This window comes from Pelophylax lessonae (assembly GCF_965119305.1).
Source record: "Pelophylax lessonae genome assembly, chromosome: 2".
NCBI classification, from domain to species: domain Eukaryota; kingdom Metazoa; phylum Chordata; class Amphibia; order Anura; family Ranidae; genus Pelophylax; species Pelophylax lessonae.
In genome coordinates, this window is record NC_138769.1 from 55,348,492 (window position 1) to 55,372,926 (window position 24,435).

The following is a 24,435-nucleotide window of genomic DNA, read 5'->3' on the forward strand; positions in this document are numbered from 1 at the left end:
CACAGTCCATTTTAAATGAGCCTTGGCCCAGAGAAAACGCCCGCGCTTCTGGATAATGTTTAGATATGGCTTCTTTTTTGGCCTATAGAGTTTTAGCCGACAACGTTGAATGGCACGGTGGATTGTGTTCACCGACAATGTTTTCTGGAAGTATTCCTGAGCCCATGTTGTGATTTCCATTACAGTAGCATTCCTGTATGTGATGCAGTGCCGTCTAAGGGCCCGGAGATCACGGGCATCCAGTATAGTTTTCAGGCCTTGACCCTTACGCACAGAGATTGTTCCAGATGCTCTGAATCTTTGGATGATATTATGCACTGTAGATGATGATAACTTCAAACTCTGCAATTTTTCTCTGAGAAACTCCTTTCTAATATTGCTCCACTATTTTTGGCTGCGGCATTGGGGGAATTGGTGATCCTCTGCCCATCTTGACTTCGGAGAGACACTGCCATTCTGAGAGGCTCTTTTTATACCCAATCATGTTGTCAGTTGACCGAATAAGTTGCAAATTGGTCCTCCAGCTGTTCCTTATATGTACATTTAACTTTTCCAGCCTCTTATTGCTACCTGTTCCAACTTTTTTAGAATGTGTAGCTCTCATGAAATCCAAAATGAGCCAATATTTGGCATGACATTTCAAAATGTCTCACTTTCAATATTTGATATGTTATCTATATTATATTGTGAATAAAATATAAGTTTATGAGATTTGTAAACTAGTCCATTCATTTTTTACTCACAATTTGTACAGTGTCCCAACTTTTTTGGAATTGGGTTGTACATCCCTCACCCCAACAATGTCCATCTCCTTCTCCACAATGTACATCTTCTACCCCCAGTGTCCATCTCTCACCCCACAATGTACATCTCCTACCCCCAATGTAAATCTATTCCACAATGTCCATCTCCTACCCCACATGTCCATCTCGTACCCCACAATGTCCATCTCCTACCCCTAGTGTCTTATCTCCAGTGTCCATCTCCCACCTCTAGTTTTTAACTCCTACCCCCAATGCCAATCTCTTACTCTCTGTGTCTATCACCTACACCAAGTCTTCATTGCTCCCAATGTCCATCTCCTACCCACAATCCCACAATACCCTTTCCCCCCCCCCCCCCCCGTGTCCATTTCCTACTCCTAATGTCCTATTTTCATCAATGTCCTTCTACATCCAATGTCTGTCTCATATCCTCATTGTCAAATCCCTAGCCCCAATGTCCTCCTAACCACAATGTCCATCTCATACCCCCCAATGTCCATCTTCAATGGCCATCTCCTACCCCCGGTATTCATTGCCCATTCCTAATGTTTTTCTCGTACTCCCAGTGTCTATATCCTACCCCAATGGCCATCTCCTACCTCTTATGTCCATATTTTATCCCCATAGTCCATCACCTATCCCAGTGTCCATCTTACAATGCCCATCTCTTACTCTCTGTGCCTATCACCTACACAAAGTCTTTATCCTGTCCCCATTGTCATGTTATCCCAATGTCCATTTACTACGCCTAATGTCCTGTTATCGTCAATGTCCTTCTACATCCAATGTCCATCTCATATCCTCATTATCAAATCCCTAGCTCCAATGTTTATCTCATACCCCCCCAATGTCCATATTCAGTGGCCATCTCCTACCCCCAGTATTCATTACCCATTCCTAATGTGTCCATATCCTACACTAATGGCCAACTCCTACCTCATATGTCCATCTTTTACCCCCATAGTCCATCACCTACTGCCCTGTTGCTATTACCTACCCCCAATGTCTATTTCTTATCTCCAGTGTCCAGCTGCCACCCCTAGTTTTCATCCCCTCCCTCCAAAGTCCATATCCTACTCCCAGTGTACATTTTATACCCCCAATGCCCATCTCTTACTCTCTGTGTCTATTTTGATACACCAAGTCTTCATCTTCTGTCTCCATTGTCATCTTACCCCCCATGCCTGTCTCCTACCACCATTGTCCATCTCCTACCACATGGTCCATCTTCTACCCACGATACCCTCTTGCCCCCCAATGTCCATTTACTACTCCTAATGTCCGGTTATCATCAACGTCCATCTCATATCCTCAATATCAATCCCCTAGCCCCAATGTCCTCCTAGCTCCAGTGTCTATCTCATACCCCCAGTTTCGATCTCCTACCCCCCCCCCCCCCCATGTCCATCTCCAACCTCATATATCCATCTTTTACCGCCAAAGTCCATCACCTACCCCCAATGTCTATCTCTTATCTCCAGTCGTCGTCCCCACACAAAGTTTATATCCTACCTCGAATGTCTGTAGCACCCTCTAGCTGTATGTGCTAGTTGTAAATAGTTTTTGATAGTGTAGGTAAATTTGGCCTGGCTGGCAGTCAAACCTGTGTTTTGAATCTGGGTCAGGGTGAGTGACTCAGGGAGGCTGGGTGACTCATCAGGCAGCACCTCTGGAACCTCCCCCCTACTTGCTGGAACCTTGGAAAAGCTTCCCGAAGAATAGGAGGGAGGTTAGGAGCGGCCTAAAGTATTAATGAGGGCCCCAGCAAGTGGGCTGACAGGGGGCAAGCATCTCTTAAATACTCTTAGGTCATGCCAGCAGGGGCAGGTGGGTGGAAGACAGAGATGGAGTTCTGAGGAGGCTGTCTCAGGCCCTTGAGGGTAACCCCCCTAGTCTGTAGGGGGGCCAGAGGAATCCTCCTTCAACACACAGAGGAGTCCTGTCCAGGATGCACAGGAGCAAGAGTGTGGACAGGCGGAGACAGCTAGGACATCCAGGAAGTATCCAGGAGAAGTCAGGTGGGTGGGCTGATAAGTATGCAGTCTGAGAGGACTGTGGGAAGTAGTCAGGTGGGCTAGTGAAAGAGACAGTTGGCAGTGCCAGAAGAGGTGGTGCTGGGATCAGTGACCACAGAAATGTAGCTGGACACTGGATTTTCTCTACACAACCAAAAGGGCCCGCAGTTCCTGCCCGTAAAGGGCTTCTGCTTAATCTAATCTTAATCTTTTTGTCAGATTCTTCAGTGTTCCAGCTGGACATGGAGGAACAGGACTGTACGTAGCCAAGTTGTCCCTGAAGAATTCTAAAGTCACGTGGGCATCCCACAATGTCCCCTCTACCCTATCCAAGTTTTATTTTTTCCCCTAAAAAAAAACATTAAAAAAACAAGCACTGGACTGTTCCTTGACTGTGCAGGGTGGGGGATCCCTATTCACCAGTGGCTTCTCCATGGGGTGCACTACATGTCTATTTCCTACACTGAGCGTTCATCTCCTGCTCCCAATATCCATCTCCTACCAACAATGTCTGCCTCTTATCCCAGTGTCCTATTACCCCCAATGTCCATCTTCTACCCCTCAATGTCTATTGTCATCAGTGTTTTTTACATTCAATGTCATTCACCATTGTCAAATCTTAAGCCCCAGTGTCCACCTCCTACCCCCATATGACCTTCTCCTAATGTCGTTCTCCCATCTCTAATCCCCAATGTGAAATCTCTAACCCTAATGTCCTCCTACCACCAGTGTCCGTCACCCACCCCCAATTACCATCTCCTAACCCAAATGTCCATCTTCTACCCACAATACCCTCTTGCCCCTCAATGTCCATTTACTACTCCTAATGTCCTGTCATCATCAATGTCCATCTCATATCCTCAATGTCAAATCCCTAGCCCCAATGTCCATCTCCTACCCCTCATTGTCGATCTCCTACCCCCCATTGTCGATCTCCTACCCCCAGTGTTCATTACCCATTCCTAATGTCTTTTTCTTACCCCCAATGTCCATATCCTACCCTAATGGCTATCTCCTGCCTCATATACCCATCTTCTAACCCCCCCAAAGCCCATCACCTACTCCCCTATTTCTATTACCTACCTCCAATGTCTATCTCCTATCTCCAGTGTCCAACTTCTACCCCCAATGTCCATCTCCTCCCCCAAAGTTCATCTCCTACCCATAATGTCCATTTCTTCCCCCTTGTGTCTATTACCTACACGGACTGGACTTGCATCCAATGTCCATCCCCATTGTCAAATCTCAAGCCCCAGTGTCCATCTTCTACCCCCACTCCTCATTTGACCTGCTTCTAATGTCGTTATCCCATCTCTTATCCTCAATATCCATCTTCTACCCACAATGTCCATTTACTACGCCTAATGTCCTGTTATCATCAATGTCCTTCTACATCCAATGTCAAATCCCTATCCCCAATGTCCTCCTAGCCTCAGTGTCAATCTCATACCCCCAGTGTCCATCTCCTACCCCCCTCCCCCCCATGACCATCTCTAGTACCCCCCAAAGTTCATCTCCTACCCCTAATGTCCATTTCTTCCCCCTTGTGTCTATTACCTACATGGACTGGATTTACATGCAATGTCTATCCCCATTGTCAAATCTCAAGCTCCAGTGTCAGTCTTCTACTCCCAGTGTTCATACGATCTGCCCCTATTATTGTTATCCCATCTCTTCTACCCAATCTCAAATCCCTAACTCCAATCTCCTCCTATCCCCAGTGTCCATCACCCACCCCAATGACCATCTCCTATCCCCTTACCCCGCTTGTGTCCATCTCCTACCCCTATGTCCATCTCCTATCTCAAGTTCCATCCCAATGCTAAAACCCTGGGTTCTCCTGAGAGCTGACTGAGGGAGGATATTCAAGGATCCTTTCTGGTATCATGGAGGATGGTGACCTGCGAGAGAGTACAGACACCCCCCCCCCCCCAAAGGGATCCTAGAGACTGACACTGCTGAATCCTTCTATGGGTGCTAGAAGTAAGCCTGCTGGGTGTAAGATAAAGGGGACAGTGGCTGTTGTCTTGAAGAGCAGGGTCCACTCAATTCCTTCTCTGTGCAAGGGACTTTGCCCAGTCTTGTACAGTCTGCTACACAGTTCTGCTAAGAAAGCTGTCCTCAAGTGTGAATAGTTCAAATTGGAGTATCCTACTATATCCCTTCTCCTATCCAAGTTCCTAAACTAAAACTACAAAAACACTACAACCCCTAGACTGGCTGTGGGGAATACTCTGTGCCTGGGTGCGGGCCGAAGCTAGGGAAAACCGTTAAATTTACCAGTGGCTCCTATGGGGGTAGCACTAACACATGTATAAATGCAGGTAATGATTTCTCAATAGCGTCATTTAGACTGGGCAATTAGCTGCGTTTAGGAATTTTCAATATAGCTGCGCTTAGAGAAAAAAAGAATTCTGTGCATCCAAAATCAGATTAGAAGCTGTAACTGTGTCCAAGGATACTCCAAATGTAACTGATGTAAATGTAGCTTTAAAGCAGGAACTTCTAAAATCCAGGAAAAAGTGATCTGGGAAGCATTGAAGTATTTTATACTTCCCAAAGAACTACTTTTATAAAAGCTAAACACAGAAGTGCAAGCATGAATGGGGCCTTAGAGAACTTCATACAGTTAGGCCTCATTCACACACGCACTCTGGTTTTCTACGTCTGAGCAGCCTATTAGTACCTCTCTGCCATGCACAGAAGTTACTGTATACCCAGCCCAGAGTTTCTCAACTGGGGTTCCTCCAGAGGTTGCTAGGGGTTCCTTGAGCAATTTCTGCCTCTCAGATCAGTTCCAAATGAAAACACAGATTTTATTATTATTTTTTTTGTATTGGGTGTGATATTGGGGGGTGTTTAGCTCAGTGGTAGATGCTCTTTTTGTGGAGTGAGTCTATATCACAAAGGCGTTATCGTTAAGGGCCTGGTAGCCCACGTTGTTTAAAAATAAAAAACAAAAAAAAAGTCCATCCAGGATTCCCATGCAGGGGTTTCCAACTTAATTTAGTGCTAAAATAAATTAAAAACATACCGAGCCACCTGGCTCTCGTCAGCAGTGCCTCTGCTTGCTCCCAACAGACTTCTCGATCCCTTCAAGCCCCCTGGACTGGCTTCCTAATGGCACTTTTCTACTGGAAGTACCGGCTCGGCTCTACTCGGCCCGGTTTGCTTTTCCACTGCTGGTACCGCATGGTACGATGTTGGAACAGTTCGGTACGGTATGGTTTGCTTTTCCACTAAAGTAGTACTAAAGTTAAGTAGGTGGGATAACAACGGGGTGGGTGGGATTCTCTGACCAATCAGTGGCTAGTAGTGACTGCATGCAAAGGATTGTGGGATATGGTACCTCTTGGAACCACAATCGAGTAGGTACTGTTTTTGAGAGCCGTACCGTTCGGTTCCATGCAGTGGAAAAGCGCCGCCGTACCGTACCGAACCGTTCCTACACCGTACCATGCGGTACCAGCAGTGGAAAAGCACAAAAGCAATCAAATCCAGTGACACAAGAGGGAGGGCAGGGCATAATCCTGCTGTCTGTGTCAATGGATGCAGCAGCAGGACTCGGGAGCTTGCCTGCATGGGTGCCCCCATGGAAAGCGTGGTGGGGGCACCTGATGAAGAGAAGGAGCCAGAAGCGAAGCCGGGGCACCCCAGAAGTGAAGAATTGGGTCTGCTCTTTGCAAAACCCTTGCACAGAGCAGGTAAGACCGCATTCACACTGAAGCGGCACGACTTCGGGGGCGACTTGCACGGACTAAAATGAATGTCCATGCAAGTCGCTCCAGGTTGCCCCGAAGTAGTACAGGACCCTTTTTCTAAGTCAGAGCGACTTGTGTCGCTCCTATTAGATCCGTTCCTGTACTACACTATGGACCGCGGCGGTGCACGACTTGTCAGGCTGACCAAGTCGCCTGACAAGTCGTACTAGTGTGAATGGAGACTAAGTAAAACATGTTTGTTATTTGTAAATGTTCCTTTTTTTGTTTTTTTCTAATCACTTTAATCAAACGTTGGGTTTCCAGCAAAGGGTTCGGTTAATGCCGAAAAACACAAAGACATTTAATGTATTGGTGCCTTTCTACCCCTATGGCGATAGTTTGAGGAATAACTTTTCGTTCCAGTATGACCTTGCCCTTGAGCACCAAGTTCGCTCTATAAAGACTTGTTTTGACTAGCTTGGTGTCAAGACCAAATGTGGGTCAGGTCTTCTCATCAAACATCAGTACCTGACCTCATGAATGCTCTTGGCTCGGAAGCCACAAATGCCCTCAAACACACCCAAAGCTTTTCCAGAAGAGTGGGGGCTGTTGTAGTGGCAGTGTGTGTGTGTGTGGGGTGCCTGTGGTTTTGGAACAGGATGTCCAGTAAACTCATTTAGGTGTTTACACATTTTTCCCCATATGGCTAAAGTGACAAGACCTAAAAACGAATCGATCTCATTAGTACTAAGTACAATATTTGTTGGTATAATACAATATTATTTGTATACAGATAAAACATGCTCAAAAACTTCTTTGGGACAGTTTTATTAGCTCTTTTTTCACCAACATCAAATTGGTGCCATAATATTTACTGCAATGCTTGAAACATTAGTGCAAATTAGGAAGAATAACTTAAAGACTATTACAGTTTTATAGTAGGAATGTTGGAATGTGTACAGAAACTGATGTGGATTCCAGACCAGCACTGTCCAGTTATAGTAGCCATTGTCGAGGACGATCTGCCTGTCCTTGAAATAATAGCTGATTACTGCTGCTGTTGTACATCTCCACATATTGCAAAAATAAACGATCGAACTGAATTGACGAAAACCTGGATCCATCTGACAGTTTTAAGATGAATTTCTGTATTTTTAATATGTTTGTGCTAATTTGTATGGTCCATAGTCATACACATTGATTCATGAACCCTGTTTGCCAGGATTTATGGATTCTGTTGAGCAGGTAGAACTGGCAAACTCACCTTAAATGTTTTAGATTTACTCAACTTGCAGCAAATCACATTTTTTTCTCATCTTCAGCTGCAGCGTTGTATACTGTGATTTAGACCTAGTTCACTCTAGTGAGATTTCAGATGTGACTCGAGTCGCACAGAATCGTATGACAATGGAAATCACATTTTTTCAATTGCGTCCCTTCACATCAATGCAACTCAGAACGGAGCGATTTTGGAAAAGGTTCCTGTACTACTTCAGTGCGATTCCTGTGCAATTTTGGCCCCATAGAATATACAAACATTATCAAAGTTGTATCCAAGTAGCACTACATAATCGCACTGAACTTGGAACAAAATCATATTGCAGCAGTGAACCTAGTTTTAGGAGTAAATGGATGGTTCCCATAATTTCCTATGGCAAACAATTGGTCAAAAAGTCTAGCATTCATGCTAAAATATTCTCTTCCAAAACAATAAGGTGATACCACCCTTCTCCTGCACTTAGAATCCAAGCTCCCCGACCACACACCACGGGACTTACAGCTGGCGTCTTGGATAGCTAGGTCTTGCAGCCCAAAGAGGACTGGGGTAGTCCAACGATGCTACAGGCAAAAAGAAACAAAGAAAGGGCGCATCGACCTAGCGCATTATCCTCAATAATAGGCTTTATTTATGCAACATGTAAAAAATGGCTACTCACAAACACAGGTGTAAAAATTATCATAACAGGCTCAGTTGCTCCCATGAGATGACGGCTGACACGTTTCGAGGCTTAGCCTCTTCCTCAGAGCCCTCTCTGAGGAAGAGGCTAAGCCTTGAAACGCGTCAGCCGTCATCTCATTGGATTATGGACTTTCATATGGACTATTCCTGACACTGGAGCAACTGAGCCTGTTATGATCATTTTTACACCTGTGTTTGTGAGTATCCATTTTTTAAATGTTGCATAAATAAAATATTCTCTTCTCCTGACCCTTTACTTGGAATATCTTCAGCCTATGTGACTACCTGGCCTAATACAGTGCTTTTTTTCCCTCAGCTATTATCCTATTGGTTTATGGCCTGTATATGTATATAAATACAATTGTTTGTATCTGTAAAAATTGAGGCAATGGTCTATTCTGCTCACAGCAACCAAACTCTTGCTGTAATTTTTTATGTGTAGGCTAAAAAATGAAAGCAAGAATCCCATTAGTTGCTTTGGACCAGACCTTTATGCTTCTGTACCTTCATTATATATATATCTCACACATAAGTGCCTCCTATATCTTATGGAATTTCACAGCAGTATTTAACCTAAAATGCCCCTCTGCAGCGTCTTTCACATTAAAATTCAATATATTTACAGTTATACTCTTATCTAACAAGCAAATTTTGTTTCTTCACGGTGTAGGAAAGCATTGAAGTCACATTATCTCCTTGAGGAAACCTTTAGAGATTTCAGTATAGGTCGTAGTTATAGGCTACCATATAGTTCAATGGAGTCCATCTGATTAATTTCCCATACTCTCCAAGAAGTCATATTCCACGTTTTCCTCAAGTTCCTTCATCACCCTTGTAGTGTCTTCCACTGGGTATTCAACAGATCCATAGAGACCTTGGGCTGTCTTAGAACTTTTCCCCTTTGCTTTAAACACATAACTTAGAGTCCTGAAAAATGGCATGAGCTGGGTGATCTTAGATATAGAATGGAGACTGAGAAGAGGGAACTCATTCCTCCTAAAACTGGAGTCTTCAACGGCATGTTCCTGAGAGTAAAGAGACAGCATAAGTCCAGTTTTTACCATACACGCAATCTGACCCACCATGAAATCATAAAAAGAAGCTGACGTAGTACTCTGTGCATGACTCGTTTTTTATATATCCACTTGAGTGCCGGTTCACACTATAGCGTGTGCGGCGATCGCATGTAATATCGGAGCGCACTGCTCCTTCATTACATGCGTTCGGATGTGCAGTGCGAATTCAGCCATACACTTTGTATGGCTGAATTCGCACTGCACCCGCACAAAAGACGCACAGGAGGCATTTTTTCAGCCGCATCAGGATCGGATCGCACAGTGGTTCACACTTGTGCGATCCGATCCTGTGCGAACTGTAAGATCGCACTGCGATATGCGATCAAACTGGGGGTGTCGTTAACACTGCATTGACACCCCCTGCGTATCGCATATGGCAGTGTGAACTGCCAGATGTGCGTTTGCGATGTGGGAACAGGCTGCGAATTCGCAGCCTTCCCGCATCGCACAAGTGTGACCCGGCACTTAAGACCAGGCCTTTTCTGGGACTTTGTGTTTACATGTTTACAATCAGTATTTTTTTTTGCTGGGAAACTTCTTAGAATCCCCAAACATTATATATCATTTTTTTTTTTAAAGCAGAGGCCCTGGAGAATTGGTGGGTTTTATGATTTTTTTAAAATACATAATCCAATTTTTAGTAAAATATGATGTTACGCTGAGTAAATAGATACCAAATATGTCACACTTTAAAATTGTGCACGCCCGTGCAACGGTGACAAACAATGTCAATTTTACTATCCATAGGCAACATTTTAAAAGCCTTTATAGGTTATCACTTTACATTTACACCAGAGGTCTGGTGCTAGAATTACTGCCTTAGATCTGATGTTCGCGGTGATACCTCACATGTGTGGGACGATTGCCTTTTTGCGTTCGTGCAGTACCGACGCGTGCACGCAAGCACCGGGGGACCGGGGGACTTTACATTCTTTCAAATTATTTATTTTACTTCTACACGGTTGCTTTCAATTTTCTTTTTATCGCTATCTATTTTATCTTTGCTGTCAGTAGGAATCCAAATAATAGGATTGTGACTAGGGATGCACCGAAATGAAAATTTTGGGCCGAAACCGAAAATGCAGGATGCCCTTGGCCGAAAACCGAAAACGACCTTTTCCCCCAAATAATTTTAAATTAGATAGAACAGGGGCATACACCAAAAACAGGCAGCGACGTACACAAGTCGCTGCCACCCTGTCACAGTATATGTACTGTGACGGGTTGGCAAGAGGTTAATTTAATTACCAATGGTATTTGTATTATGCAGCATGAGGGGGTTAATTAATTAACACTGATACTGGTTGCACTAATGCAGCATAAAGGGGTTAATTAACTGCCACTGGTCGGTCACTAATACAGCAGTGACAATACATTAACCCCCTCATGCTGCATAATACTAATACCAATGGTAAGCTGCCTCAGCTATCACCCCCCCCCCCCCTCCCATCAGTCTCAGCGTCCCTCTCCTCCGGTGTCCATCATTCAAAAGATACGCCTCTGGCTGGCCACCCGCCTCCCGGTGATGTCACTACTACTATGATCTGTCCATGAATGAAGTGACACATCGGGCGGGAGGGCGGGCGAGCGGCCGCTAATAGATATAACTATGTGAGCTTCACTTCACTTCATTTCCCTGTCAGCGGCACGATGTCCATGAATGAACTGACACTCCGGGCGGGAGGGTGGGGGGAGCGGCCACTAATAACTATAACTATGTGAGCCTTCACTTCCCTGTCAGGCATGTATCTACTCTGACAGGGAAGTGAAGGCTCACATAGTTATAGTTATTAGCGGCCGCTCCCCCCGCCCTCCCGCCCGGAGTGTCAGTTCATTCAAGGACATTGTGCCGCTGACAGGGAAATGAAGTGAAGTGAAGCTCACATAGTTATATCTATTAGCGGCCACTCCCCCCGCCCTCCCGCTCGGTCTGTTAGTTCATTAATGCAGCGATCGCAGTAGTAGGGACATCACAGAGGCGGGCAGTCGGCCAGAGGCGCTTCTTTTCAAACCTGTGCTGCGCCCTCCTCGTTCCTCAAGCGGCCATTCATTTTGGCATTTTAACCCATTTTTGGCCGAAATGGGATAGGCCCATTTTCGGCCGAAAATTTTAGCGGCCGAAATTTCAGTGCATCCTTAATTGTGACAGGTACCCTTTATGGAGAGATCTGGGGTCTATAAAACCCCACATCTCTCCTCTGCTCTTAAAAGCATTTGATCACACCAAGATCGGTGTGTTTGAATACTTTAGATTTTTAAAAATGGCGCCGTTTACATCCGGGTAAACCAGTAGTGATGTCAAGTCATTGCTCCCGGGTAATTGTAGCCCAGAGCCAAACAAAGTTGATCTGGTTTTTGTTTGGCTCTCCAATAAGCTTTCGCTGGCTGGTCGATTGGGACAACCAGTGGGATGGGAGATCCTGGTAAAGGGGAACCTCTCCTCCTGCTGTTTGTAAAAGCAATCCAGTGGCTAGTTAGCTGCTAGGATTGCTTTTACCAGAGAGCCAACTGTTGGCTCTAAAAAACAGTACCAGGATGATGGCATCATCCCAGTATAACCACTTAAATTCCAGTGACGTACTAGGTGTGTGACTAGTTGGCAAGCGGATATGAACAACCATCTCACTCACCCATGCACCTACATCTCCAACTGCTAACAATTTTGAAAGAGAAAATTCCTTCCCGACCTCATAAAATCAAAGAAATTAATGCCCTGCATTAGAAAAATTATACTGGCAGAATAATTGTAAAAAAACATGCAGTTGTCTTTAAAGGAAATATAGAGGCTGCCTTTGCAAAGCTGCTTTATAGTTTACGGGTCTGATGAATGTCCCCAATAGTGTTTTCTCTTTAGGGTAAGAAGACATTATGAAATCTTCCAGGTAAATACTCACCCCAAACCTGAACTTCATGAGTTCCAATATCCGAACAACATGAGGTTTGCATTCTTGATGGTTCTCTACCACTTCTGGGGGGATAACACAGGCCTCTGTGTCAACCTCAGGGACAAACGCCCATCTGTACCTGCACAGCAATGAGAACAAAGCCAAATTACCATATCATCAATGATTACCAGATACAGTTAGTAAGATCCTTGTAAATAGGCTTTATCATTAGGAGCTCCATCAGGAGGGGCACACTGACCTTCCACCTGATGGTGTCTGCAAACTTCCAGAGCCAACGCCATTGGCCAGAGCAAGCAGGTAGACACCAATGATGTTATTATCTATGGCATACTTTTCACTGACCACCAATGTTAGGGGCATTCTTCCTCCCACTGAACAGAATGTATTGGGGATCTCACTGACCATAATTTAAGGGTGTCCACCAATGTAGTGGGGACACATCTTCTACTAACCATAAATGTAAGAGGACACTTCACTGAACACCAGTACAAGAAAGAATTTTCTCCACTAACCACCAATGTAGGCAATTTTATTTATTATTATATCTAACTTGCTCGTCTTGCGAATGTACAGTGAGCTGTAGATAAACATTTTAGTGGGGGAGGGGGGTTTGATTGAGACTTAAAAATTATTTCAACAGTTCCCCTGGGGTAGAAAGGTTGAGAAAGGCTGCTCTAATGCAGCCTTTTTCAACCAGTGTGCCGCGGCACACTGGTGTGCCGCCAGAGGTTCTAAGGTGTGCCACAGGATCATGGGAGAGAAGGGCTATCAGATGAGCCCTATCTCCCGATCCCCTGGCAAACTGTACATCAGCACTGATAAAGGGCTCAGTCAGCCTCAAAAGTGAAAGTAAAGGGGGGTAAGTGTGCTGTGCTCTTTGCTTCCCCCTACAGTGCCAAGAATTTATGGCGCGATTTTGCGTGTGTTCCGCGACACACAGTAACGTGACTCAAGCCTTGGACAGGGGTGCCTCAAGACTGAAAATGCTTTTCAAGGGCGCCCCAACTGGAAAAAGGTTGAGAAACACTGCTCTAATGTCTATAATCATGCTCATGTACAGACTTGTTCCATATTGACCTGGTAGTGGTTAGAACCTCGTTATGTTTCGGGGTTGTGTAAAGAAAATTGCAGGAAATCCAAACACAGGGAGAACATACAACAGTTATGCATATAGTGTCCTTAGGAGAAGTCCAACATAGTTCAAAAGGGACTTACATCTGAAACAGTGGCATCTTATCCGGGGGAAAGGAAAGTGCGGTGTCGAGGAACTTGCACGCAGATAAATACATGTCCAAGCTGTTCTGCTGGATCTCCACATACACAGGCCCGTTGCTCTCTGCCATGGCAGCTTTTTGTTTGCTTGTCTTGCTATTCCTATTAGGAATAAAGTTAAGTGAAGCAATAACAAGACACAAGATGCAATGCATGTACTTACTAGAGAAAGTGGGACCTTCCGTGGTTCCAATAGTCTGACAGAATGATCAAATTGCCTTGTGTGTAGGCCCTATGAAGGTTTTATCTATGAAAGTGTGATACAGGGAAAAAGGTTTGCCTATAGCAGTGATGGCGAACCTTGGTACCCAAGATGTTTTGGAACTACATTTTCCATGATGCTCAAGCACTCTGCAGTGTAGTTGAGCATCATGGGAAATGTAGTTCGAAAATATCCGGAGTGCCAAGGTTTGCCATCACTGGCCTATAGCAACCATAGAGCTTCTGTTATTTTCAAGTTCAGGTTTGAAAATGAAACAAGGATTCTAATTGGCTGCTACAGGCAACATCTCATTATTCCAGTAATGGGAATTCATTACATAAGCCACTTAGTGATTTGAAAATCAGTTTACCAAAAACTAATGTTTCAGGTTTAGACAGATATTGGCATATTGAAAACCCATCTACTACTGGTATTTTCCTGGGACTCTGGCCAGATTTCAGCATGAATCCTCCCCAGTTCTGTCCACTTGCCATATTTATTATTCTCACTATGCTATTTTTTGGCAGACACATTGCAAAAAAACCTAAAATTCAACCCCAGACAGAAAGGGGAAAGGTTGGAACAAAAACAGGTAGATTATACAAACTCCATGCAGTTTCCCTGGTCAAACGGAGCTGCCAAATTGCAGCGTTAGTCACTGAGCCCTCATTCTGCATAGTGGTGATCTCTTCTTGTTGGGTCCCCTTTTGTTTTTTTAATACAAACTGAGGCCCCTTTCACACATGGAGTCCGTCAGGCGGACTCAGTTTTTCTCAGCGGGGGATCGATCCGCCGATCCCCCGCTGAGCAGGCAGATGACAGCTCTGTCTCCGCGCTGTGTGCGGAGACACAGCTGTCAAGTCCCCATTCTTCTCTATGGGGGAATCGGATGGGAATGAACCATCTGTCCGTTCTCATCCGATCCGCTGGACGGATGGAAAATAGGGTTTCCATCCGTCCGGTTTTGACGGATCGGATCGGATGTCAGTGGACATGTCTCCGCTGACATCCAATGCCCCATAGAGATGCATTGGGCGTCCGTTCAGATCCACAAAAAAAACTGACAGGCGGATCTGAACGGACTCCCTGTGTGAAAGGGGCCTAACAGAAAAGAGACCTCATAAGATTATGATGCAGACCAGAGGAAGTGAATGATCCTGGTAGATAAAAGAAGTGAGTGGATTAACTAACCAGGCTTCACCCACCCCTGAAATATTGCCTCTAGGGGGAAAGTCCCTCTAAGCCTCAGTCACATTTATAAAGTAAAAGAAGAAATGCCTGCATCGTCCATAGATTCTTATCAATCTTCTATTCTCCCTTCCATTTCCTAGAGTGTGTAAGATACTCCTATCTGACAATTGGATAAATGATGCAAATTGTTGCGTAAAAACGTAACCCTGACATCTCTTACTTTGAGGTTGTCTCCTCTTCCACCAAATCCTCTAGTAGCTGAACAAACACGTGTATCTGAAAACAGGAATATACATTGTATGAATTTACAGGATTTATGACAGCTCATGCAATCTGAAAGGTTACAGGACCCTGTCATAAACAAATTAGAAAAGGCTTGATATGTTAAAAGCATAACTCCACTTTTGTTGAGAAAAAAACATTCCCCTCTGGGTGATCTCTGTACATTGCAGGGATTTTAACAAACTTTGTTGCAGATTTCTACCTTTTGTTATTCTGAAGAAATCATTGTTTGTTCCTCTGTGTTGAGTGGGTCTAATGGAAGTTTCATAATTATCAATCAACTGTGCAGCTGCAGGGCACTAATGAGGAATACTGCAGGGCCTGCATCCATTTAGATGTGTTCCTATTGGGAGTATCTCACCAAAAATGACATTTCTGTTGAGGGGATGCCAAAAATCTGACTTGTATCTTAGGCAGACTTCTGGGAAAATTGGGGAGCCAATCACACAAGCAGGAAATGATGTCTCTGGGGGTGTGGTCAGTATACATTCTGTGTACAGAACACCTCCAGGTAGCCATATTGTATTGCATTTTCAGAAAACTACAATAGCTGCAGTTTGAAAAGGAAAGGTAATTTTTAAAACATTCAATTAAAATATGATTTGTGTCGCAATTTTATACGCTATATTGTTTTTTCTTTATTTGCTGATTTCTTTCCCCACGAAAGCCGGGAGATACCCGCCTGATAGGGAAGTGAAGCACTTACTTAGTTACAGCTATTAGCGGCCGCTCGCCCGCCCGCCGGGTCTGTTAGTTCATTCATGCATAGATCGTAGTAGTAGTGACCTCACCGGGAGGCGGGTCTTTTGAAACCTGCGCTGCGCCCGCGGCGGCTATCTTTACTATTGGCATTTTTAACCCGTTTTCGGCCGAAATGGAATAAGCCCATTTTCGGCCTAAATTTTCGGTGCACCACTAACAATTACTCAGTTATGCAACACTGAACCCATATGAAATTTTTGTCCTTTTTTCACACAAATAGAGCTTTATTTTGGTGGTATTTAATCATTACTGGGTTTTTTTTTACGCTATAAATTAAAAAATGAAATAAAAAATTATGTAAAAAAATTTTTTTTTTGTTTCGGTTTTAAAATTTTGCAAATTAGTCATTTCTCTTCAACCGTTTTGGCCAAATTGTTATACTGCTACATATCTTTGGTGAGAATAACCCAAATAAGTATATATTATTTGGTCTTTGAGAAGGTTATAGAGTCTACAAGCTATGGATGGGGCCAATCACTGAAAATTGATCACACCTGATGTACTGTACTCAATTCTTGAGACACTAGAGTCTTTTCACAGGGGCCCAGCAGACTCTGCTTTGCTCAGCGGGGAGTTGACCTGCCAATTCCCGCTGAGCAGGCGGATGACAGTTCTGTCTTTGCTCTCTGTGCTGAGACGGACCTGTCAGAGTCCCGCTCTCCTCTATGGGAGATTGGATGAAAACGGACCGCCTGTTCATTTTTTATCCGATCCTCCAGGCGGATGAAAAAACGGAATTTTTGTAAAATCTTACCTGTAAAATTCCTTTCTCTGAGTCCTCCGACAGTCGCCGCCTCTTCATATTCGTCACATATGGGGTATTAGACTTTGCTCCGAAGGAGTAGCTAGGCAACAGAATATGTTAACAATAAAGCTTTAACATATCCCACCCTCAAGGGGTGGTCCCCTCAGTCAATACCCTCCTACTTCCTGCAACCATATCTCAGTTTTAGTGGAATAGCAGTAGAGTATACATTCAAACCCCAAAAGAGGGGCGGGGGCGGCGACTGTCGGAGGACTCAGAGAAAGGAATTTTACAGGTAAGATTTTACAAAAATTCCGTTTTCTCTTACGTCCTCCGACAGTCGCCGCCTCTTCATATTCGTCACATATGGGGACGTCCCAAAGCAGTGCAAACATGAGGGGTGGGAAACGCAACCGCGCCGAAAGGCAACGCAGTCTCCACATCAAAGAAAGGAACCTTACCAAAGGAAGGAAACCAGCTGGGCAACAGCAAAAATGAGTGCTCAACAGGAGCAACAACCCAGGAAAAGACAAAAAACCAGGGGATACAAAACTTATCCCAACAGCCAGGAGTCCCCAACAAGGGACCCTAGGGAACAGCCGCACTAAGAACCTTGCGGCCAAAGGAAGCATCCGCCGATGCCTGAACATCTACTTCGTAGAATTTTGTGAAAGTGTGTACGGTCGACCAAGTCGCCGCCTTACACACCTGGGCTACAGAAGCCCCATGACGACAGGCCCAAGACGTACTCAGAGATCTAGTAGAGTGCGCCTTCACAGGCACAGGGGGAACCTTCCCCTGCAAGGCATAGGCCTGTTCAATGGTCTGCCTGATCCATTTGGCAATGGTAGAGGCGGAAGCCGCCATGCCCTTCCGAGGACCTTCTGGAAGAACAAACAAGGAGTCCGTCTTTCGAAAAGACTCAGTCGATTTAAGGTAAACCCTAATCGCCCGAACAACATCCAGAGAATGTAGTCTCACCTCCTTTGGATGTTTAGGCTTCGTGCACAACGAAGGCAAAACAATATCCTCGTTAAGATGGAATTCCGAAACTCGTTTCGGCAGAAAAGAAGGATTAGGTCGCAAGACCACCTTATCCAAATGAACAACCAGGTACGGAGACTTGCAGGACAAAGCCGCCAGTTCCGACACTCTGCGAGCCGAAGTGATCGCCACCAAAAAGGCGACCTTTTTGGACAACATAGACAACGATATCTCCCTGATCTGTTCAAAAGGAGCACGTTGTAACACAGACAGGACTAGATTCAAGTCCCAAGGGGGCAAAGGATCCCTCCTAGGAGGAACCAGATGCCGCACACCCTGAATAAAAGTGCCAACCAAGGAGTTGGAAGCCACGGGACGTTGAAACAGAACGGCCAGCGCAGACACCTGACCCTTTATCGTAGCCAGCGCCAAACGCTGATCGACACCCGTCTGAAGGAAAGACAGCACACGGGAAACCGAGTACGTGCGGGGTGAAAACCCCCTGGACTCACACCAGGCAAAATAGGCCTTCCAAGTACGGTAATAAACCTTTCCCGAGGAAGACTTCCTCGCGTTGATCAAGGTATGAACAACCTCTGGAGAGAGACCCTTCTCCTTCAGGACCTCGGTCTCAACAGCCAGGCCGTCAAAGCCAGCGACTGTAAAGCAGGATGGTAAATCGGTCCTTGAGACAGTAGATCGTCCCGAAGAGGCAGACGCCAGGGGGCGTCGACCGCCAGATTCACGAGGTCTGCGTACCAGGACCGGCGAGGCCAGTCCGGTGCCACAAGAATCACCGTGCTGCGTTCCGAGTGTAACCTGCGAAGGAACCGGGACAGCAACTGAATCGGTGGAAACGCGTACATCAGCCTGTACTGATGCCACGGGGCCACTAACGCGTCCGACGCGTCTGCCCGAGGGTCGCGCGTCCTTGCCACGAACCTCTTCACCTTGTAGTTGAGGCGAGACGCGAACAGGTCCACATCTGGAAGACCCCACTTCGCGCACAACATCTGGACGACAGCCGGGTGGAGAGACCATTCCCCCTGATCCAGGGTCTGGCGACTCAGATAGTCCGCCTGCCAGTTCTCCACTCCCGGAATGTGAACCGCCGTTATCGCCGGGACATGAGTCTCGGCCCAAGACAGAATGTCGGCCACTTCTCGAGCCGCTCGGGCACTCCTGGTGCCCCCTTGGTGGTTGATGTAGGCCACCGCCGTGGCATTGTCCGTCTGCACCCGAACCGGGCAGCCCTGCAGCCGGTCCGTCCAGCGATGAAGACAGAGCCTTATCGCACGCAATTCCAGAATGTTGATCGGGAGGGAAGACTCCCCCTCCGACCAGGTCCCCTGGGCGGACAGAACGCCCAGAACACCACCCCAGCCCGACAGGCTGGCATCCGTGGTGATTATCGTCCACGAGATCGGACGAAACGACTTGCCCCCGGACACCAACGGGGACTGGAGCCACCACAGAAGGTTTTCCCTGGTGCGATGACTCAACGAGATCTGAAGATCCAGAGATTGAGGTCGCCCGTCCCACTTGGACAAGATCTCCGCCTGGAGACCCCGCGTGTGAAACTGCGCGAAAGGAATCGCCTCGAAAGCCGAGACCATCAATCCCAGACATCTCATACACGTCCGCAGAGACGAGTTCGGAACGTCCCTGAGGGACCTGACTTCCTCCTGAAGAGTCCTGAGTTTGTCTTCCGGCAGGAAGACCTTCGCCTGCACCGAGTCCAGTATCATTCCCAGATAGGGAAGGCGAACCGACGGACTCAGTGTCGACTTTGGAACATTTATCGTCCAACCGAACTCCTGTAGAGTTTGCATCGTGACAGACAGGTCCTTCTCCAGACCCTGACTGGTCGCAGACCGAATCAGAATGTCGTCCAGATACCCCAGGACAGAAATGCCCTGGGCTCTCAATAATGCCAGAACCGGTGCAAGCACCTTGGTGAAGACCCGCGGAGCCGAGGCGAGCCCAAAGGGCAACGCCACGAACTGGTAGTGATCCTCCGCAATGGCAAATCGAAGGTATCTCTGATGACCCTCGAATATGGGGATGTGAAGATACGCATCCTTCAAATCGATGGAGGCCATGAATTCCCCCGGAACCAGGGCAGCCACCACCGAGCGCAGGGATTCCATGCGGAACTTGCGAACCCGCACAGAGCGGTTCAGAGCTTTCAAGTCCAGAATCGGACGAACCTTGCCCTCCTTTCTGGGCACGGTGAACAGATTGGAATAAAACCCCCGAAATCTGTCCCGATGAGGCACCGGAACCACCACTCCCTGAGCCCTCAGGTCCCGCACCGCCAGGTGCAGATCCCGCAGGCGCTCTGGAGACAGTTGTAGATTTGAGGGAAAAAATCTGCTCTCTGGCCGAGAGAGAAACTCGATCTTGTAACCAGATCGAACGATTTCCAGAACCCATCTGTCCCGCACACGGGCCAACCAGGGCTGAAGAAAACCGAGCAAGCGTCCCCCCACCCCAAAACTGGGTGAGGGCGCCCCTTCAGGCCGAACTGTTATGGGCCGCAGGTCCGGATTGGCCGGACTTCTGTTTCCCAGACCAGGGTTTCTTCTGAGAGCCCTGGCCCTTGAACGGTTTGCCCTTGTAGTGCGGCCGAAAGGCACGAAAGGACCCCTGAGGGGGCCGAAAATGAGCATGCTTCTTCCCAGAAGCCCCCTTAGCCTTGGGGAAATGGGGCAAGAGAGTGCTCTTACCCCCGGTAATCCCCTTAATCAACACATCCAGGGACTCCCCAAAAAGGCGAGACCCATCATAAGGCAGATTGGCTAAGGTTTTACGTGAAGATTGGTCCACCGACCAACATTTCAACCAAACCAGGCGGCGAGACAACACCGCCACGCTGTGCACACGCGCGGCCAACGGAATCAGGTCCAGGTCCGCATCACACAGATACATGACACCCTGGTGGATCTGATCCACCATATCCAGGGTCGCCGCCGAGGCCGAATCGGCCACTAGGACGCGCCTAAGCATCTGCGTCCAACTTGCGATCGCCTGGGCCGCCATGAGAGAAGCAAACAGAGCCTTAAGCATAGAACCCGTAACAGAATAAGTATGACGGGCAAGAGACTCCAGTCTCCTATCCGTGGCATCACGGAAAACAGGGGATCCCTCTGCAGGGATCGCAGTGGCTTTGTTCAAAACCGCAATAGCATGATCCACTGGCGGAGGCACACACCACCGTTCATCAGTGGCAGGCGAGAAAGGATAACGCAGCTTAAATTTACTTGGTACCGCAAAAGGCTTGCGCAAATCGCGCCATTGGTCCTTAACAGCGCGCTGAAAATCAGCATTGCAGGGAAAAACCTGCGGCGTCCTGCGTTTTCTCTGCGTCCCATAAGCCGCCAAGGCAGCTGGGGGACACACCTCGTCCTGCAAACGTAGCGTCTGCTTAATGGAAGCAATCAACTCATCCATGATTGCAAGCTCTTCAGGCGAGCCAGGGGGAGAATTATCAACCCCCTCAACTTCAGCCTCTACCTCAGACCCCACTAGATCAAGAGAGGAGCGGGACCCCGATAGGGGGGTCCCCGCCAGAACAGCCCCATCACCTTCACCCTCAGAATCAGAGGACAGAGCAACTCTGGGCCGTTTAGTAGATTGAGCAGCCACCAGCATTTGCACCTGTGCAGCAAGGCCAGCCACAATCGTGGCCAAATCCCCCCCTGGGGGGGAAACAGCGGTCCCCTGGCTTTCCACCAATACTGTGGGAAACTTGCCCTCCTGAGAATCCATTGCCCCTGTATGCCAGACAACCAAGGGTTAACTGCCCCCTTACAGCAAGCGCGGCAAGCGCAGCCCACCGCACCACACTCAGGCACAATGAGACCCCCACAGGGAATATACAGACTGAATACAGGCAATGGAACACAGGAATAGAAGGATAAAACCTGAGGAGACTCCGCTGCTGCTGCTGCCTCGATCGGTGCTCCAGGAGAGAGGAAGTGATGCTGCCAGGGCGCTCTATGTAAGCCTATGGAGGCTACAAGAAAATGGCCGCCGTGCATGTAAACCATGCGGCCGGAGCGGGCGCCGGTAAAATGGCGCCGTTTGGCGCCGAAATCGCCGCTCCACAGTGCATAAAATCACACACAATATTATCCCATTATATGGATACATGTTAGATCGCCGCAGCGATCGCTGTATATGCCCCAACATGCCATTAAAAACATGCCCCACAGCACACAGCTCCTCACACTGCCCAGCCTGACATACTCAGTGTCATACAGCTCCCCCCCCCCTTGCAGCCCACAGCATGCAGCCGAGATATAGGGAGACAAGCAGTGTGATTAAAGGCAGGTTACACAGTCCCAGACTGAGACCCCCCCCAGACAGACAGGTCCCCACATAGATACACTTACCTCACATGGCGTGGGGAACCCGCACAGGCGAACAAGCCGCTGCACATGAGGCAGGGAGAGTCGCAATTCAAGACGCACACAATGGCGGTTCAGAAACCGCACAGCGTCCGGTGAGGTAGCCACCTCACCAATCATCCCTGCACCGAACAGGGATGGGTCGTTCACCGTGCCAGGAGCGTTACCTGGCTGAACGCTCGATGGCAGACTGGGAAGCCACTGACCCACGACCTGCGACCAGGAGGATCAGCCCGAGACCCAGTCCGCATGATCCTCTTCGTCCGAAGAACTAACTAATGCTGACAAAAATAACAGCTAAGTAAAGGTAGAGAGAAAACTCAAACAAAATATCAAAAAGAAGAAAGAGTCTGGGACAAAAAGTCCCAGCACAGAGAGAGCCAGCCACTCCTGACAAGCTAGACATTAAAACTGAGATATGGTTGCAGGAAGTAGGAGGGTATTGACTGAGGGGACCACCCCTTGAGGGTGGGATATGTTAAAGCTTTATTGTTAACATATTCTGTTGCCTAGCTACTCCTTCGGAGCAAAGTCTAATACCCCATATGTGACGAATATGAAGAGGCGGCGACTGTCGGAGGACGTAAGAGAAATAGGGTTACTGTATGTCTGGATTTCCACTTAAGGACCGGAAGGTTTTACCCCCCTAATGACCAGGCCATTTTTTGTGATACGGAACTGCATTACTTTAACTGACAATTGCGCGGTTGTGCAACACTGTACCAAAATAAAATTGATGTCCTTTTTCCCCACAAATATAGCTTTCTTTTGGTGGTATTTGATCACCTCGGTTTTTTTTTTTTTTTTTTTTTTTATGCTTTAACAAAAAAAGTGCAACAATTCTAAAAAAAAAAAAAAAAAAACAATATTTTTTACTTTCTGCTATAAAGCATTCACTATAAAAATTGATTGGTTTGCGCAACAGTGATCGCATCTACAAACTAGGGGATAAATGTATGTAATTTTAATAGCATATTTATTTATTACTAGTAATGGCGGCGATCCGCGATTTTTAGCGGGACTGCCACATTGCAGCGGACAGATCGGACACCTAACTGACATTTTTGAGGGGACCAGTGACATTACTACAGTAATCAGTGATACAAAATATGCACTGTTACTGTACTAATAACACTGGCAGGGAAGGGATTAACGCCAGGGGCGATAAAAGGGTTAAGTGTGCCCCTAGGGAGTGCTTTCTAACTGCGTGGGGGATGAAAACAGAGACCTGTGATTGTAAATAGGAGGAACGTATGATCCCTGTGTTCATCTGCGACAAAACGGCAGCCTGCCTTGTTTACATCGGCAGACGGCCGTTCTGTTTCCATGGGGAGCAACCGCGGGAGGTTCGGCGGACATCGCGTCTGACAGACCTGCTGATTGGCTCCCCCTCTGGCCAATCAGTGCGTGTGCGCGTCCCCCACTATCTGTTACACAAAGCAACGTACAGGTACGTCGTGTCGCGTAATAAGAGCCAAACTGCCGCCGTAAAACTACGGGGGCTGGAAGGCAAATGGTAAAAAGCTACAAGAACTGGCAGCTAAAAAGAAGTAAAACAGCCCCATATTTATGTTTTATATTTATATTAATGTGCAGCATGAATGCATAAATGCACATCTTCGCCAGCACACCAAGGATCTTCAAATGGAGTCCAAAGGCTTTTATTGTAGAAAGATCACATCAAAAGAACAAGTGCAATGTTTCAGAGCCGAGCGCCGCGTTGCACTTGTTCTTGTGTTGTGATCTTTCTGCAAAAAAGCCTTTGAACTACATTAGAAGATCCTTCATGTGTTGGCGAATATGTGCATTTATCTATGATGTTTCCAGCAACTAGCAGGTAGTCATTACAGCACCCACTACTGATGAGCCCTGTTTCCAGGAACGTGTGCGATGGGAATATAGACAAAAAAGCATGAACGCATAACCGGAAAAATCTAATGAGTTTTTCTTTGATTTAAGAAATGCTCCTGTCTTCTGCCTGCTGCATCTGAATATGTACAATGCTATAAGGTGTAAAGGTGGTCAGACAATAAAGGTAATAATAAGAAGGGTAACATAACAACAGGTATAGGTAAAAATAGGTAAAAAGGTAACATAACATGCACTGCTTCTGATGTATCCAATGAAAGCATATGACACTTAACTGCCGGTTCACACTACCGC

At 46.7% G+C, this 24,435-nt stretch overlaps 1 protein-coding gene across 1 annotated transcript in view; it reads right to left on the reverse strand.

Moving 5' to 3' along the window:
* Window positions 1–8,891: 8,891 nt before the first annotated feature.
* The window catches only part of DOP1B (DOP1 leucine zipper like protein B), a 273,490-nt gene continuing 257,946 nt past the window's right edge, over window positions 8,892–24,435 (reverse strand). Inside the window, exons 34-37 of the mRNA XM_082246954.1 lie at window positions 15,308–15,363; window positions 13,638–13,796; window positions 12,411–12,540; window positions 8,892–9,465 (exon numbers count right to left, since the gene is read on the reverse strand). Of these exons, the coding sequence (XP_082103080.1) occupies window positions 9,211–9,465; window positions 12,411–12,540; window positions 13,638–13,796; window positions 15,308–15,363 (600 nt within the window). The 3' untranslated portion in view covers window positions 8,892–9,210. The remainder of the gene's footprint in view (window positions 9,466–12,410; window positions 12,541–13,637; window positions 13,797–15,307; window positions 15,364–24,435) is intronic.